At 39.1% G+C, this 20,013-nt stretch overlaps 1 protein-coding gene across 1 annotated transcript in view; it reads right to left on the reverse strand.

Annotated features, from left to right (window-relative positions):
- The window catches only part of EFCAB3 (EF-hand calcium binding domain 3), a 467,300-nt gene that overhangs the window by 86,499 nt on the left and 360,788 nt on the right, over positions 1-20,013 (reverse strand). Inside the window, exons 76-82 of the mRNA XM_086357127.1 lie at positions 19,615-19,668; positions 18,541-18,645; positions 14,731-14,784; positions 5,087-5,191; positions 4,732-4,785; positions 3,655-3,759; positions 1,006-1,059 (exon numbers count right to left, since the gene is read on the reverse strand). Coding sequence (XP_086213253.1) covers positions 1,006-1,059; positions 3,655-3,759; positions 4,732-4,785; positions 5,087-5,191; positions 14,731-14,784; positions 18,541-18,645; positions 19,615-19,668 — 531 coding nt within the window. The remainder of the gene's footprint in view (positions 1-1,005; positions 1,060-3,654; positions 3,760-4,731; positions 4,786-5,086; positions 5,192-14,730; positions 14,785-18,540; positions 18,646-19,614; positions 19,669-20,013) is intronic.

The following is a 20,013-nucleotide window of genomic DNA, read 5'->3' on the forward strand; positions in this document are numbered from 1 at the left end:
TATCTAACCTGGTATTAAAAACCATCATCTTTAATCCGGATTACTCTAAAAGCCTCTTAAATGGTTTCCCTGTTTCTATTTTTGGTTTCTTTCCTCCACTTCCCCACCTCCACTGCTTCATCCCACCATCTGTTCACACAGAATCCAGAAAGATCTGATGAAAGATTAGGTCAGATTATATCATGCCTCAGCTCTAAATCCTTCAATGGCTTTCCATTTCTCTTAGGAAAAAGCCCAAGACCTGGCAGGGCTTTCATGGCGATGGCTGATCTTGTACCCATCACGTCTCTCTTCTCATCTCCTATTACTGTTTTCCTTACTTACTCAACTTCAGCTACATTGGCCTTCTTGCTGTTTCTTTAAAAGCCCAGATATGCTCCCCACTTTGGGCCTTAGTTCTTATTTCCTTTGCCTGCAACACTCTTTTTCCAGAAGTCCTACATGGCTGAAACTCATACCTTCTTCAGGTATTTGCTCAAATGTCACCATCTTAAAGAGACCCGATTCTCTATTTAAGACCATAACTGCTCCTTTTCCCAACATACTTTGCTCTCCCAGTCTCCTTTAGTGTAGTCTACTTTTCATTCTTCTCTACAGAATTTACCACTTTCAAACAGGAAATGGCAACCCGCTCCAGTGTTCTTGCCTGGAGAATCCCAGGGACGGAGGAGCCTGGTGGGCTGCCATCTATGGGGTCGCACAGAGTCGGACACTGTGACTGAAGTGACTTAGCAGCAGCAGCAGCAGCAACATACTATACAATGTACTTATTTATTATGTTTATTGTTTACTGCTTATTTCCTCTGCTAGATTGTAAGCTCTGTGGGGGAAGTTATATTTGTTCAGTTTACTGATGTACTGTAAATGCCTCAAACAATGTCTGGCATGTATTAAGTGCTGAATAAATAGTTGTTGAATGAATAAAGAAAGGAAACACTATTATATTAAAAACACAGTTCCATATAAAACTTAAAGACCAAATAATAATTGTAATATCTCACTCACCTGTAATATTTTTAACTTTATCCATCAACACATTTAAATCAATCTTCTCATTATCTTGAAGATAAAAAAATAAAAAAAATTTTTAGAAAAATGATATGAAATCCTTAAATTATGAAGCAAAATCCCCAAATTCAACCATTTGAAAACATTTCCCTAGAAGTTTATTAGCTTTTAATGTCAGAGATCATAATTGTAATTAAAACAGTTCCTGCATTTTACTGTATCAAAAACCACACAGCACAGTGGACGAGCAAGGTTTAAAGTCCTCTCCTTTCCTTTGAGACACTTTTTTATTAGGTTAGTCTTTCTCAGACAGGAGTTTGAAACTTATTGAGAATGTAAAAATTTTGCTTAAAAATTATGTCTCCATTTCACCAGTGTTGGCTTTCCCTTTGGGCTTATGCTCACCTTGGCACCAAGTGATGCCCTTAAAGGACAGAGTGCTGGTGTGCATATCTGTGCTCGTAGCTTGCTGACACAGTCATCATCACCTTGATGTATTTGGCTAAACTTCCAAGTTATATTTGTTCTGTTTACTGACAAAATTTTTGTTCTGCAGTACCCATGCTCAATGGAAAGACTTTTTCATAGACCATTAACTTAGTTTCTTTAGTCAGTATTTCTCAAAATAAAACCAGAAGCTACTGGATATCAATAGATACATTTTAATGAGTTTATAAAATTCCAAGTTTGAGAAACACTAAATTGGGATGTTACAAAAGTAATTAAAAGATTATTGTTGCTAAGTTGCTAAGTTGTGTCCGACTCTTTGGGACCCCATGAACGGACGCATGCCAGGCTTCCCTGTCCTTCACTATCTCCCAGAATTTGCTTAAACTCATGTCCATTGAGTGGGTGATGCCATCCAGCCATCTCATCCTCTGTCGCCCCCTTCTCTTCTCGCCCTTAATAGTAAAAAGATGCCATTACACTAACAGGCAAGACTCAGTTTGCAACCTTAAAGCTGTCCATGGACAAGCTCATTCTCCACTCATGACTTGGTCAAGGGTGCCAATTCATCACTGCTCAAATGTGTTTGCATTCTTGTATTATTTTTAATATTCCTCAGATTTTAAGTTCTCCCAAGGGTGAGATACCAGTTTAATGGTTTGTTCAAGAGTGATGTTCCATAAATGCTTTGTTGTTGTTCAGCCACTCAGTCATGTCCAACTCTTTGCGACCCCATGGACTGCAGCACACCAGGCTGCCCTGTCCTTCACTATCTCCCAGAGTTTACTGAAATTTATGTCAATTGAGTCGGTGATGCCATCCAGCCATCTCATCCTCTGTTGCCCACTTCCCCTCTTGCCCTCGATCTTTCCCAGAATCGATGGGGGGAAAAGGTTATTGTGAGATTATATAAAATCATTTATGCAAAACTTTTGAAAATTGTGAAGCACTATAGAATTTTTTTTTTAATTCCACTCAATTTAAAAAAAGAAAAAAGAATGAAGGTACCACTTATTTGGAAAAACCCATATTCATTGACTTGGGTCAATCTTCCATTTTTACTACTTCCTCAGGGGGGCAAGTGCCTTTCAAAATTTCCTGATTAATTGTTCTCAGCTCTACTAGTATAAGAAAAGTCTCCGTTCATTTCAGTTCAGTCGCTCAGTCATGTCCAACTCTTGGCGACCCCATAAACTGCAGCATACCAGGCCTCCCTGTCCATCACCAACTCCCGGAGTCCACCAAAACCCATGTCCATCGAGTCGGTGATGCCATCCGACCATCTAATCCTCTGTCATCCCCTTCTCCTCCTGCCCCCAATCCCTCCCAGCATCAGGGTCTTTTCCAATGAGTCAGCTCTTTGTATCAGGTGGCCAAAGTATTGGACTTTCAGCTTCAACATCAGTCCTTCCAGTGAACACCCAGGACTGATCTGCTTTAGGATGGACTGGTTGGATCTCCCTGCAGTCCAAGGGAATCTCAAGAGTCTTCTCCAACACCACAGTCTAACACATGCCAAATTTAATGCCAATTGGTAACTTCACTATACATCTTCTTAAGATCATTAATTCTGTAGTTCGTGGCAATATTAGCAGAGTGGTTGAAAGACAGTTTCTGGAGCCAGATTGCCTGTCTACCACTAGCTCTCTGACTCTAGGCAAGCTACTTGTTTTCTCTGTGCCTTAGTTTCCTGATATATAAATTAAGCATTAAAATGAAACTTATAGAGTAGTTTCGAAGATGAAATGATATAGTAAACTGCTTAGAACAGTGCCTTGCACAAGTCAGGACTATGTAAGTGTTGCACACTGCTATTTGATGCTGGATTAACAGTAGGGACTCGAGGATTGAAGTGTTGACACTAGTTCTCTGAAATCTACAAAATCTCTAGTTCAGTAAATCCTCCACAGTCTTAAAAAAAAAACACAACAACCCAACGATTAAAAACTTGAGTATTCTTGTTAGACCTTGGCAGTTCCTATGGAGAGTGACACTCAAGTGACACACTTGTCATCTGTATTGGGCAGCCTTCTTGGTGATCTTTCCTGAGTGATAGTTACTTGGCTTCAGCTGTGCTGAAGGCCTCATTCTTTTTCTTCTTTTCATATATTATACATCATATCTTCAGTCATTCCAGCCCTGACACTGGCCTCATATCCAAAGTTTTGCTAAGGGGTATATTGATATCAAAACTCTCACCATCAACTGGTAGGTGGTCCTTTAGTTCCTGGATTTCTTCCTCTGTGAGTTCAATTCCCATGTTTTTAAGGCAAATGTCCACTTTATCTGAAGATACCTTTGTCCCTTAGGAAAGAAAGGGATGGATATTAGAAATATTTCTAGTGATGTAAAGAGTGGATTATTTTAGCTCATACTGAGGCGTCAATAGTTATAGACAATAAAGAGCAAAGAACAAATGGCTGAAGAAAACATGGTCTTGGTGTCTAAGTCAGAAATTCCTAAACCTTGATCTCTGGTATTTGGAAAACTTTTAAGAGAAGAAACTGAGGGGTTGGAGGTGTCTGATGTGTGCGTGTGTGTGTTAGTTGCTTAGTCATGTCTGACTCTTTGCAACCCCATGGAGACTGCGGCCCACCAGGGCCCTCCATCCATGGGATTCTCCAGGCAAGAACACTGGAGTGGGTTGCCATTTCCTTCTCCAAAAGAAACTATAGAAAGAAAGAAAGTGAAGTCACTCAGTCATGTCCAGCTCTTTGAAGACGCCATAGGCTGTAGCCTACCAGGCTCCTCCAGCCATGGAATTTTCCAGGCAAGATTACTGGAGTGGGTTGCCATTTCCTTCCAGGAGGTATCTGATAAGTCATGACAAAGACTTATTAACCTTTATAAACATGTCTGTACAGTAGGATTTGAAACTTGCTAAATTGATGGAGAACAATTCATCCATCCATCCTGTCCATGGATTTACTCTATCATAATCCTATACATTTAATAACACACATTTCTAGGTACTGTCTCTGGAAAGTCAATATCAATATGACTGAAAGAGGCCCAGTAATCTGAATGCCAAATCTTTCCCTCTTCCCCAGTTATTCTGATATACAACTTTATTTGGGAACCAAAGCTTTGGGTTTACTGTAGTTAAACAATTTTGGTGAATGTACAGTACCTAAGGCATATAAAGAATAAATACTGAATTAATAACTGGGACAGCAGGATTAATAATCTGAAATATGTAAAATAGAGTTTTTGAAAATAAGAACAAAGCTCAATGTCCTCAGTTTTAATTGCCTTTTCATCATACTTCTCACTCACCTTCAAGAGACCTTAATTCTTTCATCAACCTGTTCATATACACTCTTCTTTTGGCTGCAAGAAAGGGAAAAATCCAAGGATCAGACAGCAGTGTAGATATTTTAAAATAGAATAAAATATGCATAATTTTAGAAATACAAAGACTTGCATGTTTTATTCAAGATATTTTTATTATTTCACTTAAAAGCCTAAAACTCAGGAATGGAAACAGCTCTCAACTTGGTAAAATCATTTTGGTGGGGAGGGCGTGAGACATTCTGTAAATAGTGCATATTAGTCATGTAAGTCCATAGTCTCAAGTTTCCTTGAAGGTCACTGTGATTTTTTTCCCCACTGTGATATTTTTAATGCTCACCATCAACTGGAAGATTGTTCAGTAGTTCCATGCCTTTATCTTCTGTGAGCTCTATCCCCATACTTTCCAGAAAATTTTCCAGGTTACTAGTATCAACTTTCTCACCTTTAAAATGTAAAACATGGTAATGATTGACAATTTGAAGAATGATGATTCTTTATTATTAAAAAAATCCCTATACTGTCTTTGTCAATTTAGCAATGAAGCAAACCTGGCAAGAATGCAAACTACTGCTAAGACATGATCTTAGGGCATTTTGGCTAAACAAAAGTGATCAAAGTTAGGCTGTGAGTCAGTAGATGGAAACATTCATCAGTAAATAGGTAGAGTGAGAGAATATATCAATAAGGAAATAACTGCTATGAAAATAAAATTTTAGGCATGCATTAAAATCCCGGTTTTGTAGTCTTTTTGATCATGTGTCATGGAACTATACCAGGCTTTTCTCCAGGGCCTTCTTTCTTTTTACAAAATTTATTTATTTTTTAATTGAAGGACAATTGCTTTACAGAATTGTTGTTTTCTGTCAAACCTGAACATGAATCAGCCATAGGTATACATATATCCCCTCCCTCTTGAACCTCCCTCCCTTCTCCCTCACTATCCTACCCCTCTAGTTAATACAGAGCCCCTGTTTGAGTTTCCTAAGACATACAGAAAATTCCTGATGGCTATCTATTTTACATATGGTAATAAAAGTTTCCATGTTGCTCTCTCCATACATCTCACCCTCTCCTCCCGTCTCCCCATGTCCATAAGTCTGTTCTCTATGTCTGTTTCTCCATTGCTGCCCTGCAAATAAATTCTTCAGTATCATCTTTCTAGATTCCGTATATATGCGTTACTATATGATACATATCTTTCTCTTTCTGACTTACTTCACTCTGTATAATAAGCTCTAGGTTCCTCCAACTCATTAGAACTGACTCAAATGTATTCCTTTTTTATGGCAGAGTAATATTCCATTGTGTATATGTACCACAACTTTTTTATCCATTCATCTGTCAATGGACATCTAGGTTGCTTTCATGTTTTAGCTATTGTAAATAGTGTTGCAATGAACAATGGGATACATGTGTCTTTTTCAGTTTTGGTTTCCTCAGTCTGCTAACTTCATCAAGCTTTTGACAGACATGGACCACCTTCTCCCTCAAGGTTATTATTCTAACCATATTTTTTATTTGTATCATTTCCTTTCTCAAAAGGTAAGGATCTCAAAAATGTATACCCTCTCTATATTCTGTTTTACCATTCTAATTTTTCTTCTCATTCAGTTCAGTCAGTTCAGTCGTTCAGTCATGTCTGACTCTTTGCGACCCCATGAATCGCAGCACACCAGGCCTCCCTGTCCATCACCAACTCCTGGAGTTCACTCAGACTCACGTCCATCGAGTCAGTGATGCCATCCAGCCATCTCATCCTCCGTCGTCCCCTTCCCCTCCTGCCCCTAGTCCTTCCAATGAGTCAACTCTTCGCATGAGGTGGCCAAAGTACTGGAGTTTCAGCTTTAGCAACATTCCTTCCAAAGAAATCCCAGGGCTGATCTCCTTCAGAATGGACTGGTTGGATCTCCTTGCAGTCCAAGGGACTCTCAAGAGTCTTCTCCAATACCACAGTTCAAAAGCATCAATTCTTCGGCGCTCAGCCTTCTTCACAGTCCAACTCTCACATCTATACATGACCACAGGAAAAACCATAGCCTTGACTAGATGGACCTTTATGGCAAAGTAATGTCTCTGCTTTTGAATATGCTATTTATGTTGGACAAAACTTTCCTTCCAAGGAGTAAGTGTCTTTTAATTTCATGGCTGCAGTCACCATCTGCAGTGATTTTGGAGCCCCCAAAAATAAAGTCTGAAACTGTTTCCACTGTTTCCCCATCTATTTCCCATGAAGTGATGGGACCGGATGCCATGATCTTCGTTTTCTGAATGTTGAGCTTTAAGCCAACTTTTTCACTCTCCACTTTCACTTTCATCAAGAGGCTTTTGAGTTCCTCTTCGCTTTCTGCCATAAGGGTGGTGTCATCTGCATATCTGAGGTTATTGATATTTCTCCCGGCCATCTTGATTCCAGCTTGTGTTTCTTCCAGTCCAGTGTTTCTCATGATATACTCTGAATATAAGTTAAATAAGCAGGGTGACAATATACAGCGTTGACGAAATCCTTTTCCTATTTGGAACCAGTCTGTTGTTCCATGTCCAGTTCTAACTGTTGTTTCCTGACCTGCATATCGATTTCTCAAGAGGCAGGTCAGGTGGTCTGGTATTCCCATCTGTTTCAGAGTTTTCCACAGTTTATTGTGATCCACACAGTCAAAGTCTTTGGCATAGTCAATAAAGCAGAAATAGATGTTTTTCTGGAACTCTCTTGCTTTTTCTATGATCCAGTGGATGTTGGCAATTTGATCTCTGGTTCCTCTGCCTTTTCTAAAACCAGCTTGAACATCAGGAAGTTCATGGTTCACATATTGCTGAAGCCTGGCTTGGAGAATTTTGAGCAGTACTTTACTAGCGTGTGAGATGAGTGCAATTGTGTGGTAGTTTGAGCATTCTTTGGCAGTGCCTTTCTTTGGGATTGGAATGAAAACTGACCTTTTCCAGTCCTGTGGCCACTGCTGAGTTTTCCAAATTTGCTGGCATATCGAGTGCAGCACTTTCACAGCATCATCTTTCAGGATTTGAAATAGCTCCACTGGAATTCCATCACCTCCACTAGCTTTGTTCGTAGTGATGCTTTCTAAGGCCCACTTGACTTCACATTCCAGGATGTCTGGCTCTAGGTCAGAGATCACACCATCGTGATTATCTGGGTTGTGAAGATCTTTTTTGTACAGTTCTTCTGTGTATTCTTGTCATCTCTTCTTAATATCTTCTGCTTCTGTTAGGTCCATACCATTTCTGTCCTTTATCGAGCCCATCTTTGCATGAAATGTTCCCTTGGTATCTCTAATTTTCTTGAAGAGATCTCTAGTCTTTCCCATTCTGTTGTTTTCCTCTATTTCTTTGCATTGATCGCTGAGGAAGGCTTTCTTATCTCTTCTTGCTATTCTTTGGAACTCTGCATTCAGATGCTTATATCTTTCCTTTTCTCCTTTGCTTTTCACTTCTCTTCTTTTCACAGCTATTTGTAAGGCCTCCCCAGACAGCCATTTTCTTTTTTGCATTTCTTTTCCCTGGGAATAGTCTTGATCCCTGTCTCCTGTACAATGTCACGAACCTCATTCCATAGTTCATCAGGCATTCTATCTATCAGATCTAGGCCCTTAAATCTATTTCTCACTTCCACTGTATAATCATAAGGGATTTGATTTAGGTCATACCTGAATGGTCTAGTGGTTTTCCCTACTTTCTTCAATTTAAGTCTGAATTTGGTAATAAGGAGCTCATGATCCTTCCTATAGTGCCCTTTTGGACTCATATGTCATTAAATTTCAATTTCTGTATATTGTCAATCTCTTTGTAGACTCTTACCTTCTTTCTTAAGTTAATTTCACCTTTTCCTAATAGACTTTTCTATTATTATTATTTATTTTAATTTTTTATTTAGAGAAAACTGCTCATTATTCCATATCCCATTTCCTTAGGGCTTTGCATTCTCCTGGATTTTGGTTGTTGCTTTCTAACTATGCTGAAACCTTTCCTCTTTTGAGATTTATGAAACACTTTCTTTTTATTGTCACTTAATTGATTTCTTGGTTGTGTCAGGAGCTTATATCCTATTACTCACAGTCTTTCTCTGCATTCAAACTCCTGGCATTGTTACAGTGAATTCCAGTCTTTATTCAGAGGGCTCATTCAACAACTTATTCTCCAGATCTCTGATCTCCTTATCCTCAGACTTATCTCATAAATTCTATAATAGTTAACTGACATGGACATACCCTTGACTTTGCTATCACCTGGAAGTTTTTAAAATCTTAAATTCAGAACTTCATATTTGCCCACCTCATTTACTTCCTTACTCCTACCACACATGTTATAATCTCTGTAGAGCCCTTCATTCTACCCCCTCACTTTTCTCTAAGTTCATAATTTCCATTATAATTTCCATTTTCACTTCCTTCCCTATCTGCCCATACTCGACCACCTAATCAATCTCTTGACTACACCTTTCATGTCTTTATGCTTTCATTCTTTTGGCACATCAGCCTTGAGAAATCCCTAACTTGGTCCACCTGAAGAATACCATAATCATGGGAAAAGTTACTTATTTATGATAACTGACCTTATTTGACTCTTGGCAGTTCTCTGCAGTGCTTTCGTATATTTCTCTAGTTCCTATTTTCTACCAAAGTAATCTGAAACCAGCAATGTCCATGCATGCTAAGTCATTTCAGTTGTGTCTGACTCTGCAACCCTATGGACTGTAGCCCGCCAGGCTCCTCTGTCCATGGGATTCTCCAGGCAAGAATACTGGAGTGGGTTCCCATGTCATCCTCCAGGGGATCTTCCCAACCCAGGGATTGAACCCACATCTCTTATGTTTCCTTCTTTGGCAGGTAGGTTTTTTTGGGCCACCTGGAAAGCCCAAAATCAGCAATACTTTTTTTGAAGTTCCCTACCCAGCGTCCGAGGTCAGGGGCGGCGACGAGAGGAGTTACCCTGCGTCCAAGGTCAGGGGCGGCGAGGAGAAGAGTTAATCCGCGTCGGAGGTCAGGGGCCGCGGCCGGGAGGAGATACCCCACGCCCCAAGCCCAAGGCCAAGGCGGTGGCCGGGAGGACCAACCCCACGTCCAAGAAGCCGTGGCTGCATGGGCGCAGGAGGGCCTAGAGGAGCTATCCCACATTGAAGGTCATGAGGGGCGGCGGTGAGGCGATAACCCTCGTCCAAGGTAAGGAGCAATGGCTGCGCTTTGCTGGAGCAGCCGTGAAGAGATATCCCACACCCAAGATAAGAGAAACCCAAGTAAGACGGTAGGTGTTGCAAGAGGGCATCAGAGGGCAGACACACTGAAACCATACTCACAGAAAATTAGTCAATCTAATCACACTAGGACCACAGCCATGTCTAACTCAATGAAACTAAGCCATGCCTGTGGGGCAACCCAAGACAGGCGGGTCATGGTGGAGAGATTTGACAGAATGTGGTCCACTGGAGAAAGGAATGGCAAACCACTTCAGTATTCTTGCCTTGAGAACCCATGAACAGTATGAAAAGGCAAAATGATAGGATACTGAAAGAGAAACTCCCCAGGTCAGTAGGTGCCCAATATGCTACTGGAGATCAGTGGAGAAATAACTCCAGAAAGAATGAAGGGGTGGAGCCAAAGCAAAAACAATACCCAGCTGTGGATGTGACTGGTGATAGAAGCAAGGTCTGATGCTGTAAAGAGCAATATTGCATAGGAACCTGGAATGTCAGGTCCATGAATCAAGGCAAATTGGAACTGGTCAAACAAGAGATGGCAAGACTGAATGTCAACATTCTAGGAATCAGCAAACTGAAATGGACTGGAATGGGTGAATTGAACTCAGATGACCATTACATCTACTACTGTGGACAGGAATCCCTCAGAAGAAATGGAGTGGCCATCATGGTCAACAAAAGAGTCCAAAATGCAGTACTTGGATGCAATCTCAAAAACAACAGAATGATCTCTGTTCGTTTCCAAGGCAAACCATTCAATATCACAGTAATCCAAGTCTATGCCCCAACCAGTAATGCTGAAGAAGCTGAAGTTGAAGAGTTCTATGAAGACCTACAAGTCCTTTTAGAACTAACACCCAAAAAAGATGTCCTTTTTATTATAGGGGACTGGAATGCAAAAGTAGGAAGTCAAGAAACACCTAAAGTAACAGGCAAATTTGGCCTTGGAATATGGAATGAAGCAGGGCAAAGACTGATAGAGTTTTGCCAAGAAAATGCACTGGTCATAGCAAACACTCTCTTCCAACAACACAAGAGAAGACTCTACACATGGACATCACCAGATGGTCAACACCAAAATCAGATTGATTATATTCTTTGCAGCCAAAGATGGAGAAGCTCTATACAGTCAGCAAAAACAAGACCAGGAGCTGACTGTGGCTCAGATCATGAGCTCCTTATTGCCAAATTCAGACTTAAATTGAAGAAAGTAGGGAAAACCGCTAGACCATTCAGGTATGACCTAAATCAAAATCCCTTATGATTATACAGTGGAAGTGAGAAATAGATTTAAGGGCCTAGATCTGATAGATAGAATGCCTGATGAACTATGGAATGAGGTTCGTGACATTGTACAGGAGACAGGGATCAAGACCATTCCCAGGGAAAAGAAATGCAAAAAAGAAAATGGCTGTCTGGGGAGGCCTTACAAATAGCTGTGAAAAGAAGAGAAGTGAAAAGCAAAGGAGAAGAGGAAAGATATAAACATCTGAATGCAGAGTTCCAAAGAATTGCAAGAAGAGATAAGAAAGCCTTCTTCAGTGATCAATGCAAAGAAATAGAGGAAAACACCAGGATGGGAAAGACTAGGGATCTCTTCAAGAAAATCAGAGATACCAAAGGAACATTTCATGCAAAGATGAGCTCAATAAAGGACAGAAATGGTATGGACCTAACAGAAGCAGAAGATATCAAGAAGAGATGACAAGAATACACAGAAGAACTGTGCAAAAAAGATTTTCACAACGCAGATAATCACGATGGTGTGATCACTGACCTAGAGCCAGACATCCTGGAATGTGAAGTCAAGTGGGCCTTAGAAAGCATCACTACGAACAAAGCTAGTGGAGGTGATGGAATTCCAGTTGAGTTATTTCAAATCCTGAAAGATGATGCTGTGAAAGTGCTGCACTCAATATGCCAGCAAATTTGGAAAACTCAGCAGTGGCCACAGGACTGGAAAAGGTCAGTTTTCATTCCGATCCCAAAGAAAGGCACTGCCAAAGAATGCTCAAACTACCACACAATTGCACTCATCTCACACGCTAGTAAAGTACTGCTCAAAATTCTCCAAGCCAGGCTTCAGCAATATGTGAACCGTGAACTTCCTGATGTTCAAGCTGGTTTTAGAAAAGGCAGAGGAACCAGAGATCAAATTGCCAACATCCACTGGATCATAGAAAAAGCAAGAGAGTTCCAGAAAAACATCTATTTCTGCTTTATTGACTATGCCAAAGCCTTTGACTGTGTGGATCACATTAAACTGTGGAAAAATCTGAAACAGATGGGAATACCAGACTACCTGATCTGCCTCTTGAGAAATCTGTATGCAGGTCAGGAAGCAACAGTTAGAACTGGACATGGAACAACAGACTGGTTCCAAATAGGAAAAGGATTTCGTCAAGGCTGTATATTGTCACCCTGTTTATTTAACTTATATGCAGAGTACATCATGAGAAACGCTGGACTGGAAGAAACACAAGCTGGAATCAAGATTGCCGGGAGAAATATCAATAACCTCAGATATGCAGATGACACCACCCCTTATGGTAGAAAGTGAAGAGGAACTCAAAAGCCTCTTGATGAAAGTGAAAGTGGAGAGTGAAAAAGTTGGCTTAAAGCTCAACATTCAGAAAACGAAGATCATGGCATCCGGTCCCACCACTTCATGGGAAATAGATGGGGAAACAGTGGAAACAGTTTCAGACTTTATTTTTGGGGGCTCCAAAATCACTGCAGATGGTGACTGCAGCCATGAAATTAAAAGACACTTACTCCTTGGAAGGAAAGTTATGACCAACCTAGATAGCATATTCAAAAGCAGAGACATTACTTTGCCAACAAAGGTTCGTCTAGTCAGGCTATGGTTTTTCCTGTGGTCATGTATGGATGTGAGAGTTGGACTGTGAAGAAGGCTGAGTGCCGAAGAATTGATGCTTTTGAACTGTGGTATTGGAGAAGACTCTTGAGAGTCCCTTGGAGTGCAAGGAGATCCAACCAGTCCATTCTGAAGGAGATCAGCCCTGGGATTTCTTTGGAAGGAATGATGCTGAAGCTGAAACTCCAGTACTTTGGCCACCTCATGCGAAGAGTTGACTCATTGGAAAAGACTCTGATACTGGGAGGGATCGGGGGCAGGAAGAGAAGGGGACCACAGAGGATGAGATGGCTGGATGGCATCACCAACTCGACGGACATGAATTTGAGTGAACTCTGGGAGTTGGTGATGGACAGGGAGGCCTGGCGTGCTGTGATTCATGGGGTCGCAAAGAGTTGGACACGACTGAGCAACTGATCTGATCTGACCCCACTACTGTGCCTTTTTTTTTTTTCCCAGTAGATGATTTTGTTTTCCACTTTATGGAGAAAACTGAAGCTTTGAGGTAAATTCCTCTGAATTTAACTCCACATTTACACAGATTCTCTTTCTGACTTGAGGTCTGACTGACTCAGAGAAAAGAGGTGGTTTCAGATTCTTACCCACATATTCAACCGCCTAGCATTCAATTTCCCATAGATGTCTCACAGGAATCCCAAACTCAATATGACCAAAATGAAGACTATATCTTTGTTCCTAAGTCTGTTTTGCTGAAGTTTTTATTTTGGTAAATGTCATTACCACCTACCCAACTACCCAACTACCCAACTCAGAAACTAAGGAGTCATCCTTCACTCCATCCTTTTGCTTTATTTCCATAGCTCATGAGTAGCCAAATCCTATAGATTCTACATCTGTAACATCTCTTACATATACCCCTTTCTTTCAAGTCTCATAAATAATGTTTAGTTCTGCCCTTTATTGTCTTTGGCCTGAACAGTTACAATCTGCTTCGTAACTAGTCTCCCTGACTCTATTCTAGCACACAAATCTCCATCCATCATTTATTCTTCAGCTTGAGTAATCTTTCTAATTTGCAAATCTAATCACATAGTCCCCTGTTTAATACCCTGGAATGACTCCCCACTCAGCACAGAACGAAATTCACACTCCTTTATTTGGTATCCAAGGTCCTCCACAATTTGTTTCCTATATTAGTTTCCTGATGTTGCTATATGTTACAAATTACCAAAATCTTGGTGATCTAAAACAACATGGATTTGTTTCTTGTGCAGTTCTGGGGGTCAGAGGTCTGAGTCAGTCCCACTGGGGTAACATCAAGATATCAGCAAGGCTGGCTCCTTCAGGAGGCTCTAGAGAGAGAATCCGTTCCCTTGCATTTTCCATGTCTGGAGGCCACTTACTTTCCTTGGTTCATGACCCCTCTTCCATCTTTAAAGTCAGCAGTATAGCATCTGGCTTCCACTGCTGCATTGCCTTCTACTTTTTCTGTCATCAAATTTCACTTTGCTTCCTTCTTCTAGGATATTTGTGATTACATTTAGGGTCAGCTGGATAATCAAGGATATTTTCTCCATCTCCAGATCATCCTTAGTCACATTTCCACATATATGGTCTTTTGCCATATAAGGTAACAGCCACAAGTTCTGCCCATCCCACTCTGTCTGGCAAAACTGACTCACCTTTCAAGGATCAGCTCAGGGTCGCCCACACTATTAAAGCATTCACCAGTTTCTCCTCCTCAGGTTCAAGTGACCATTCTGCTCTTCCTTTGCTTTGTATAGGTTTTAAACAAAGCACCTATAACATTTTATTGCACTGCTTTATAGTTTTTCCCTTGCCCCAGCTACATAGGCTCCTGGAAGTTTGGTTTTTATGTATCTATACTTAGAATATAGTAGATGCTTAACAAGGAGTTAATAAAAATCTAACTTACCTGTAAAAAAGTTTCCTTCATCCATTACCACACTCACGTCTACTTTCCCCTCATCTGTAAGAGAAGACAGAATTGTACGCATACAGACAATAAAAGAGAAATGGAAGACAGATATAAGTTATACGCTGAAGAAAAACATGAAATTCAGCAAATGTTATGGTTTGCTTTAGAGTTTTATCCTATTGTCATTCCAAATGGATAGTGTGGAAAGACAAACCTCTTGATTATAAGGAGGATACTTAACTCACACTTCCAACTTCACTTTTATTCTATTAAGATAAACTCTACATGGTAGAATGGTGGACTGACATTTAAAAAGTCACCTTCTCTACTTTCAGATCTGGAAAAATTCTTTTTTTTTTATTGATGATAAGGTTAATAAGCATCTTAAAAGGGGCAAATGCTCAAGTAGGAAAGATTTGACTTGGAGCATTGAAAATACCTATTTTGGGGGACTTCTCTGGCAGCCCAGTGGGTAAGACTCCATGCTTCCACTGCATGGGTTTGATACCTGGCTAGGGAACTAAGATCCTACCTGTGATGCAACGTGGCCAAAACAAAACAAACCAAAACAACTTATTTTTTTGCTCAATCCACAGGTAACACTTAGCTGTATTCGGGGACTATCCATAATCAGTATTTTAAAAAAAAGAGCTTCGATCAACCTGACTGAACTTTAATAAGCAGTTTAAAAATCTTTATTTGTATTTTCCTTTTAAATGGGGGTATTTAGAAGGAACAGCCTGATGGATGAACAGTGTCTCACAGGAAGCTGTCTGTTCTCATGTATTTCAGTTAGTTCTACAGAAGACTCATGAATAGCCTGAAACAGGTCTCTAATGTTATTTCCTGTGGGCTCATTGACCTCAGAATTGGTACTCCAGGAGTTGGCTGATACGTCCATGATCAAAACCACTGTTGTGGCATTCTAGTAACGTTTAAAATACCTAGAAAATACGATAATAAATATATCTACATCCTTTTATAGGCAGGTCAAAAATACTGGGAAACTATGTATTTCCAGTAATAAAGAAAAAATTATCCTGTGGAAAATGTCCATTTCTCTGGCCAGAGCAAAGGCATACTTAAGTGGCATTGTGTTGACATGAATATATATGGGTCATTATAATTACCAGTAACAAAATCTACTATTAAATGCCTACTATGTGTTAGGCCCTATCCTAGAAACTTACAACATTTAGGAAAGGTAACTATTACATTCTTCTTCTTTTTTTAAGAAACTAAGACTCAGAGGGATTAATTTGAACAATCTTGCACAGACAGAGCTGAGATTTAAGTCTGTGTCTTATTCCAAATTTCAAATTCTTTCCATAATTCCATATAATTAGTAGAGCCAGTGGGATAAAGTCCAGGTTTTTACTGTTTTTCTCAAAGGGCTCTGTTATCTTGCAAACTTTTCCCAGTGGATACTTGTGGGCCTCACTATTAGGGGTTACTCTAACACATGCTAGGTGTGACAGTTATAAAGGAAAATTATTTTGGAACTATTTCTTCATTTTGAACTTGTTTCTCGTAGTTCAGAATTCATCCTAGCTAAATTTTTTCCTGTCTTTTTCTTAAGACTACTTTCCACCTTAGTCTATTTGCTTACTTTCAAACTTTCCTTATCAAATATTCCCTCCATTTATTTATTTATTTTGCTTCTCCTTTTGGTCTGCTAATAATCTTTACTCCGCTCTGGCACAATGCTAAACTTTGCTAAATCTGTGGACAGCTAACTTCCTAGGGAAAGTCAAGTAAGATAAATTATCAGAGTACTCATTTCCAAACATCTTTATACATATTTCTAGTTCAAAGTCCTATAGATATCTCAAATTCAAAATGTGTAAAACTGAAACTATTCTTTTGATATCGTAACCTGAATCTTTCCTGAATTCTCAAATTGGCTATGATACAGTTTATGATTTAGTCACAAGGAGATGTCTGCTTCCTAAAAAAAATGTTTTAAAGCTAAACTTTATTATTAGTTTTGGCCACATGGTATGTGGGATCTTTGTTCCTGGCCAGGGATGGAAACCATGGCCTCTGCATTAGAAGTGTAGAGTCTTGACCACTGGACCTCCAGGGAAGACTCTAAAATTTTTCTTCTTTTTCACAACTCACCTGTAATCAGTCACTTAAGCCCTATCCATTTTAATTTTAAAATGTTTCCCAAATCAGTCCATGATGACTAATCCATCACTAACTTCACTTCACTTGCCCAGGCCCTTATCACCTCTTGTTGGAACATAGCAATACGTTTTAAATTTGAGTCTTTCTTTCCAATAGTGCCCTCTATGTTGCCATCAGCACCGACTTCCAAAAGTGAAATATTCTAGATACACTACTGCCTATAGCATGAAGGCTAAAATTGAAGGGAGAAACAGACAAGTAAAGTATAATACTTGGAGAGTTCAATATCAAATTTTTGATAATGGCTAGAACACCTAAATAGAAAAACAGTAGAACAAAGAAGACAAACAATATTATCCATCATAAAACATCCTCCAGGATACACCATTATGCTAGGTCATAAAAACGTCTCATTCAGTTCTGAGATCACAGGAAGTATGTTCTCTGACTACAGTGGAATTAATTCAAAATCAATAGTAGAAGGAAATTTAAGAAAATATTTGGAAATTAAAAACACATTTTAAGATAACCCATGGATCAAAAAATCACAATGGGAAATTAGAAAGTATTTCTAGTTGAATGAAAATGAAACTGTATGAAAACTTTTGGATTACAGTTGAAAACAATTGTTAGAAAAAAAGAAAAATCTGAAATTAATAATCTAAATTTTCATTTTAAGAATCTAGAAAACAAAGAGAAAACTAAATCCAATGTAAACTGCAAGAAGGAAATAATAGAGATTAGAAGTGAAATCAATAAAGTGGAAAGCCAAAAATCAGTAGGGAAAATTGATGTTGGCTCTTTGGAAAAATCAACAAAATTGTCAAATTCTTAGCTAGACTAGCCAACTAAAAAGAGATAAGACAGATCAAAATCAGGAGACCATCACTAACTTTACAGAAACTAACAGGATTATAAAGAAATACTATAAATAACTTCATGTCAACAAAATTAGACAATTTAGATTAAATGGGCAAATTCCTAGAAAAGGCACAAATTTCCAAAATAACTCAACAGAAAGAAGGCTAAAACTCTAATGCCTGGTTTAAGGTTCTAGTCTTGGCAGCCTTCCTTTCCAGCATGTTTTCTGCAACTTTATGACATGAAGTGTATATCCTGCTGCTGCTGCTGCTGCTAAATCTCTTCAGTCGTGTCCAGCTCTGTGTGACCCCATATCCTAGCCATAGAGAAATACTTGCTAGTTCCCTAACCATGTGATCTTACATGATTTTATGCTTTTTCATGCACTGCTTTTCCTCATCTAGGATTTTTTTTTAATGAAGAATTTCTACACACCTGATAAAGTTTTCTCTGATCCTTTTCTTGGCAAACTTAGCTTTTTCCTCCTTTAGAATTTTAATGAAAACATTTTTATTATTCTAACACAACCACATAGCCATTATGAGGACCTGTTAACATGCAAGCCTCTTTACTAGACTGTGAACTTTTGAGGACACTGTCACTTTTATATTTCTAATAGCTTATGTATATCATCCTTCATTTTTATATTTTTAATAGCTTATGTATATTAGGCACTCAATAAGGTCCACTGCACAAACTGATGCATTCTTGAGGACTGGGCCCTTATCTCTTGTTTTTTAGTATATCTGCACAACTTTAAATATACTCTCAGCAATTCTCACATATGAATCAAAAATTCCACCAGGAGCAGCTCACCATCCACGGGCAAGTTGTTCAGCAGGTCTTTATGTTCTTCTTCTTCTATCTTAAAGCCCATATTTTCCATGAAGGAGTCCAGCTTATTAACATTAAGATCCACTCCTTAGGTAAAAATAAAATGGGAACGAGAAAAACAAACAATGATGACAAAGTGAAAAGTGCTGGACATATCTATGCATTAATTAGAGAGTAAAAAATCAAAGGAACAATAAAGTTATTTAAGAATCAGGAACAGAGAGTAAGGACCTAGAACCACTCATTTCCGTAGCAATAGCATCAATTATTTTGGAAATTTTTTGTCTTTTTTTTTTAAATTTTATTTTATTTTTAAACTTTACATAACTGTATTAGTTTTGCCAAATATCAAAATGAATCCGCCACAGGCACACACGTGTTCCCCATCCTGAACCCTCCTCCCCCCTCCCTCCCCATACCATCCCCCTGGGTCGTCCCAGTGCACCAATAGACATTAAAAAGATCATTAAGTTTTTAATTTAAATTAACGGGTTGCCGGTCGAGGTTCAATGCGCGGTGCTGGATGCTTGGGGCTGGTGCACTGGGACGGCCCCGGGGGGGGGGGGTGGGGGGTGTGGGGAGGGGCGAGGGAGGGGGGTTCGGGATGGGGAGCACGTGTGTGCCTGTGGCGGATTCATTTTGATGTTTGGCAGAACTAATACAATTTTGTGAAGTTTAGAAGTAGAATAAAATTAAAAAAAAAAAAAAAGAATCAAGAACAGAACTTATGCCTCATTTTTGTCCAGAGGATTTGATTATAGTTCTTATGCAACATTTATAAGGAAGAAATTAAAAAATTAGGCAAGTCTGGTGAATTCTGGTAAGAAACTGCCTTTATAGTTATATTCAGAAAATAGAACTTGAAATGCAATGATAGAAACAAAAATAATTTCTTCAAAGCTAGTTATGTTCAAAGCAGTAAACAATGAGACAAAAACACTTAATAAATGAACATGTTAGACTGACAAATTTGTCACCACCAAAAATAAATGTAATTTTTTTAAAAAGCAAGTGCAAAACGTGAGGAGTCCCAAGTTCATCTGCGTTTTCGCTCACCTTTGAGAGACTTTATGCTGTCCAGCAGCTTATGTTTGTACAGCTTTCCAGCAGCTGGAACATAAGGAACAATACAGTAATTGATGAAATCAGCTGAAATAATTAAAAAATCCTGGCAATTTAAAAAAGAACATTCTTATAATTTTACTCATTTTTTCTATTTATATGCCAACTAAGAGACAAATGGGGAAAAACTTTTAAGATAGTAGATCAACTCACATTTTTTTTTTTAAATGAAACAATTATTAGTGGTACCTTGCCACAACTTTCTCATCTCTCGCTCTCTTTTTTCATCTGATTTTTCCTTTTCTACTCCTCTGCTTAAGCTCAAGCATATTAATGTTCCCAAGGATAGCATCAGATATTGTAGGGCTCATGAATGAATGAATAGTAGCTGAT

The sequence above is a fragment of the Bos grunniens genome, chromosome 19, assembly GCF_055505025.1.
Source record: "Bos grunniens cultivar Pamir isolate PY7600 chromosome 19, Bosgru_T2T1.0, whole genome shotgun sequence".
In the NCBI taxonomy this organism is placed as follows: domain Eukaryota; kingdom Metazoa; phylum Chordata; class Mammalia; order Artiodactyla; family Bovidae; genus Bos; species Bos grunniens.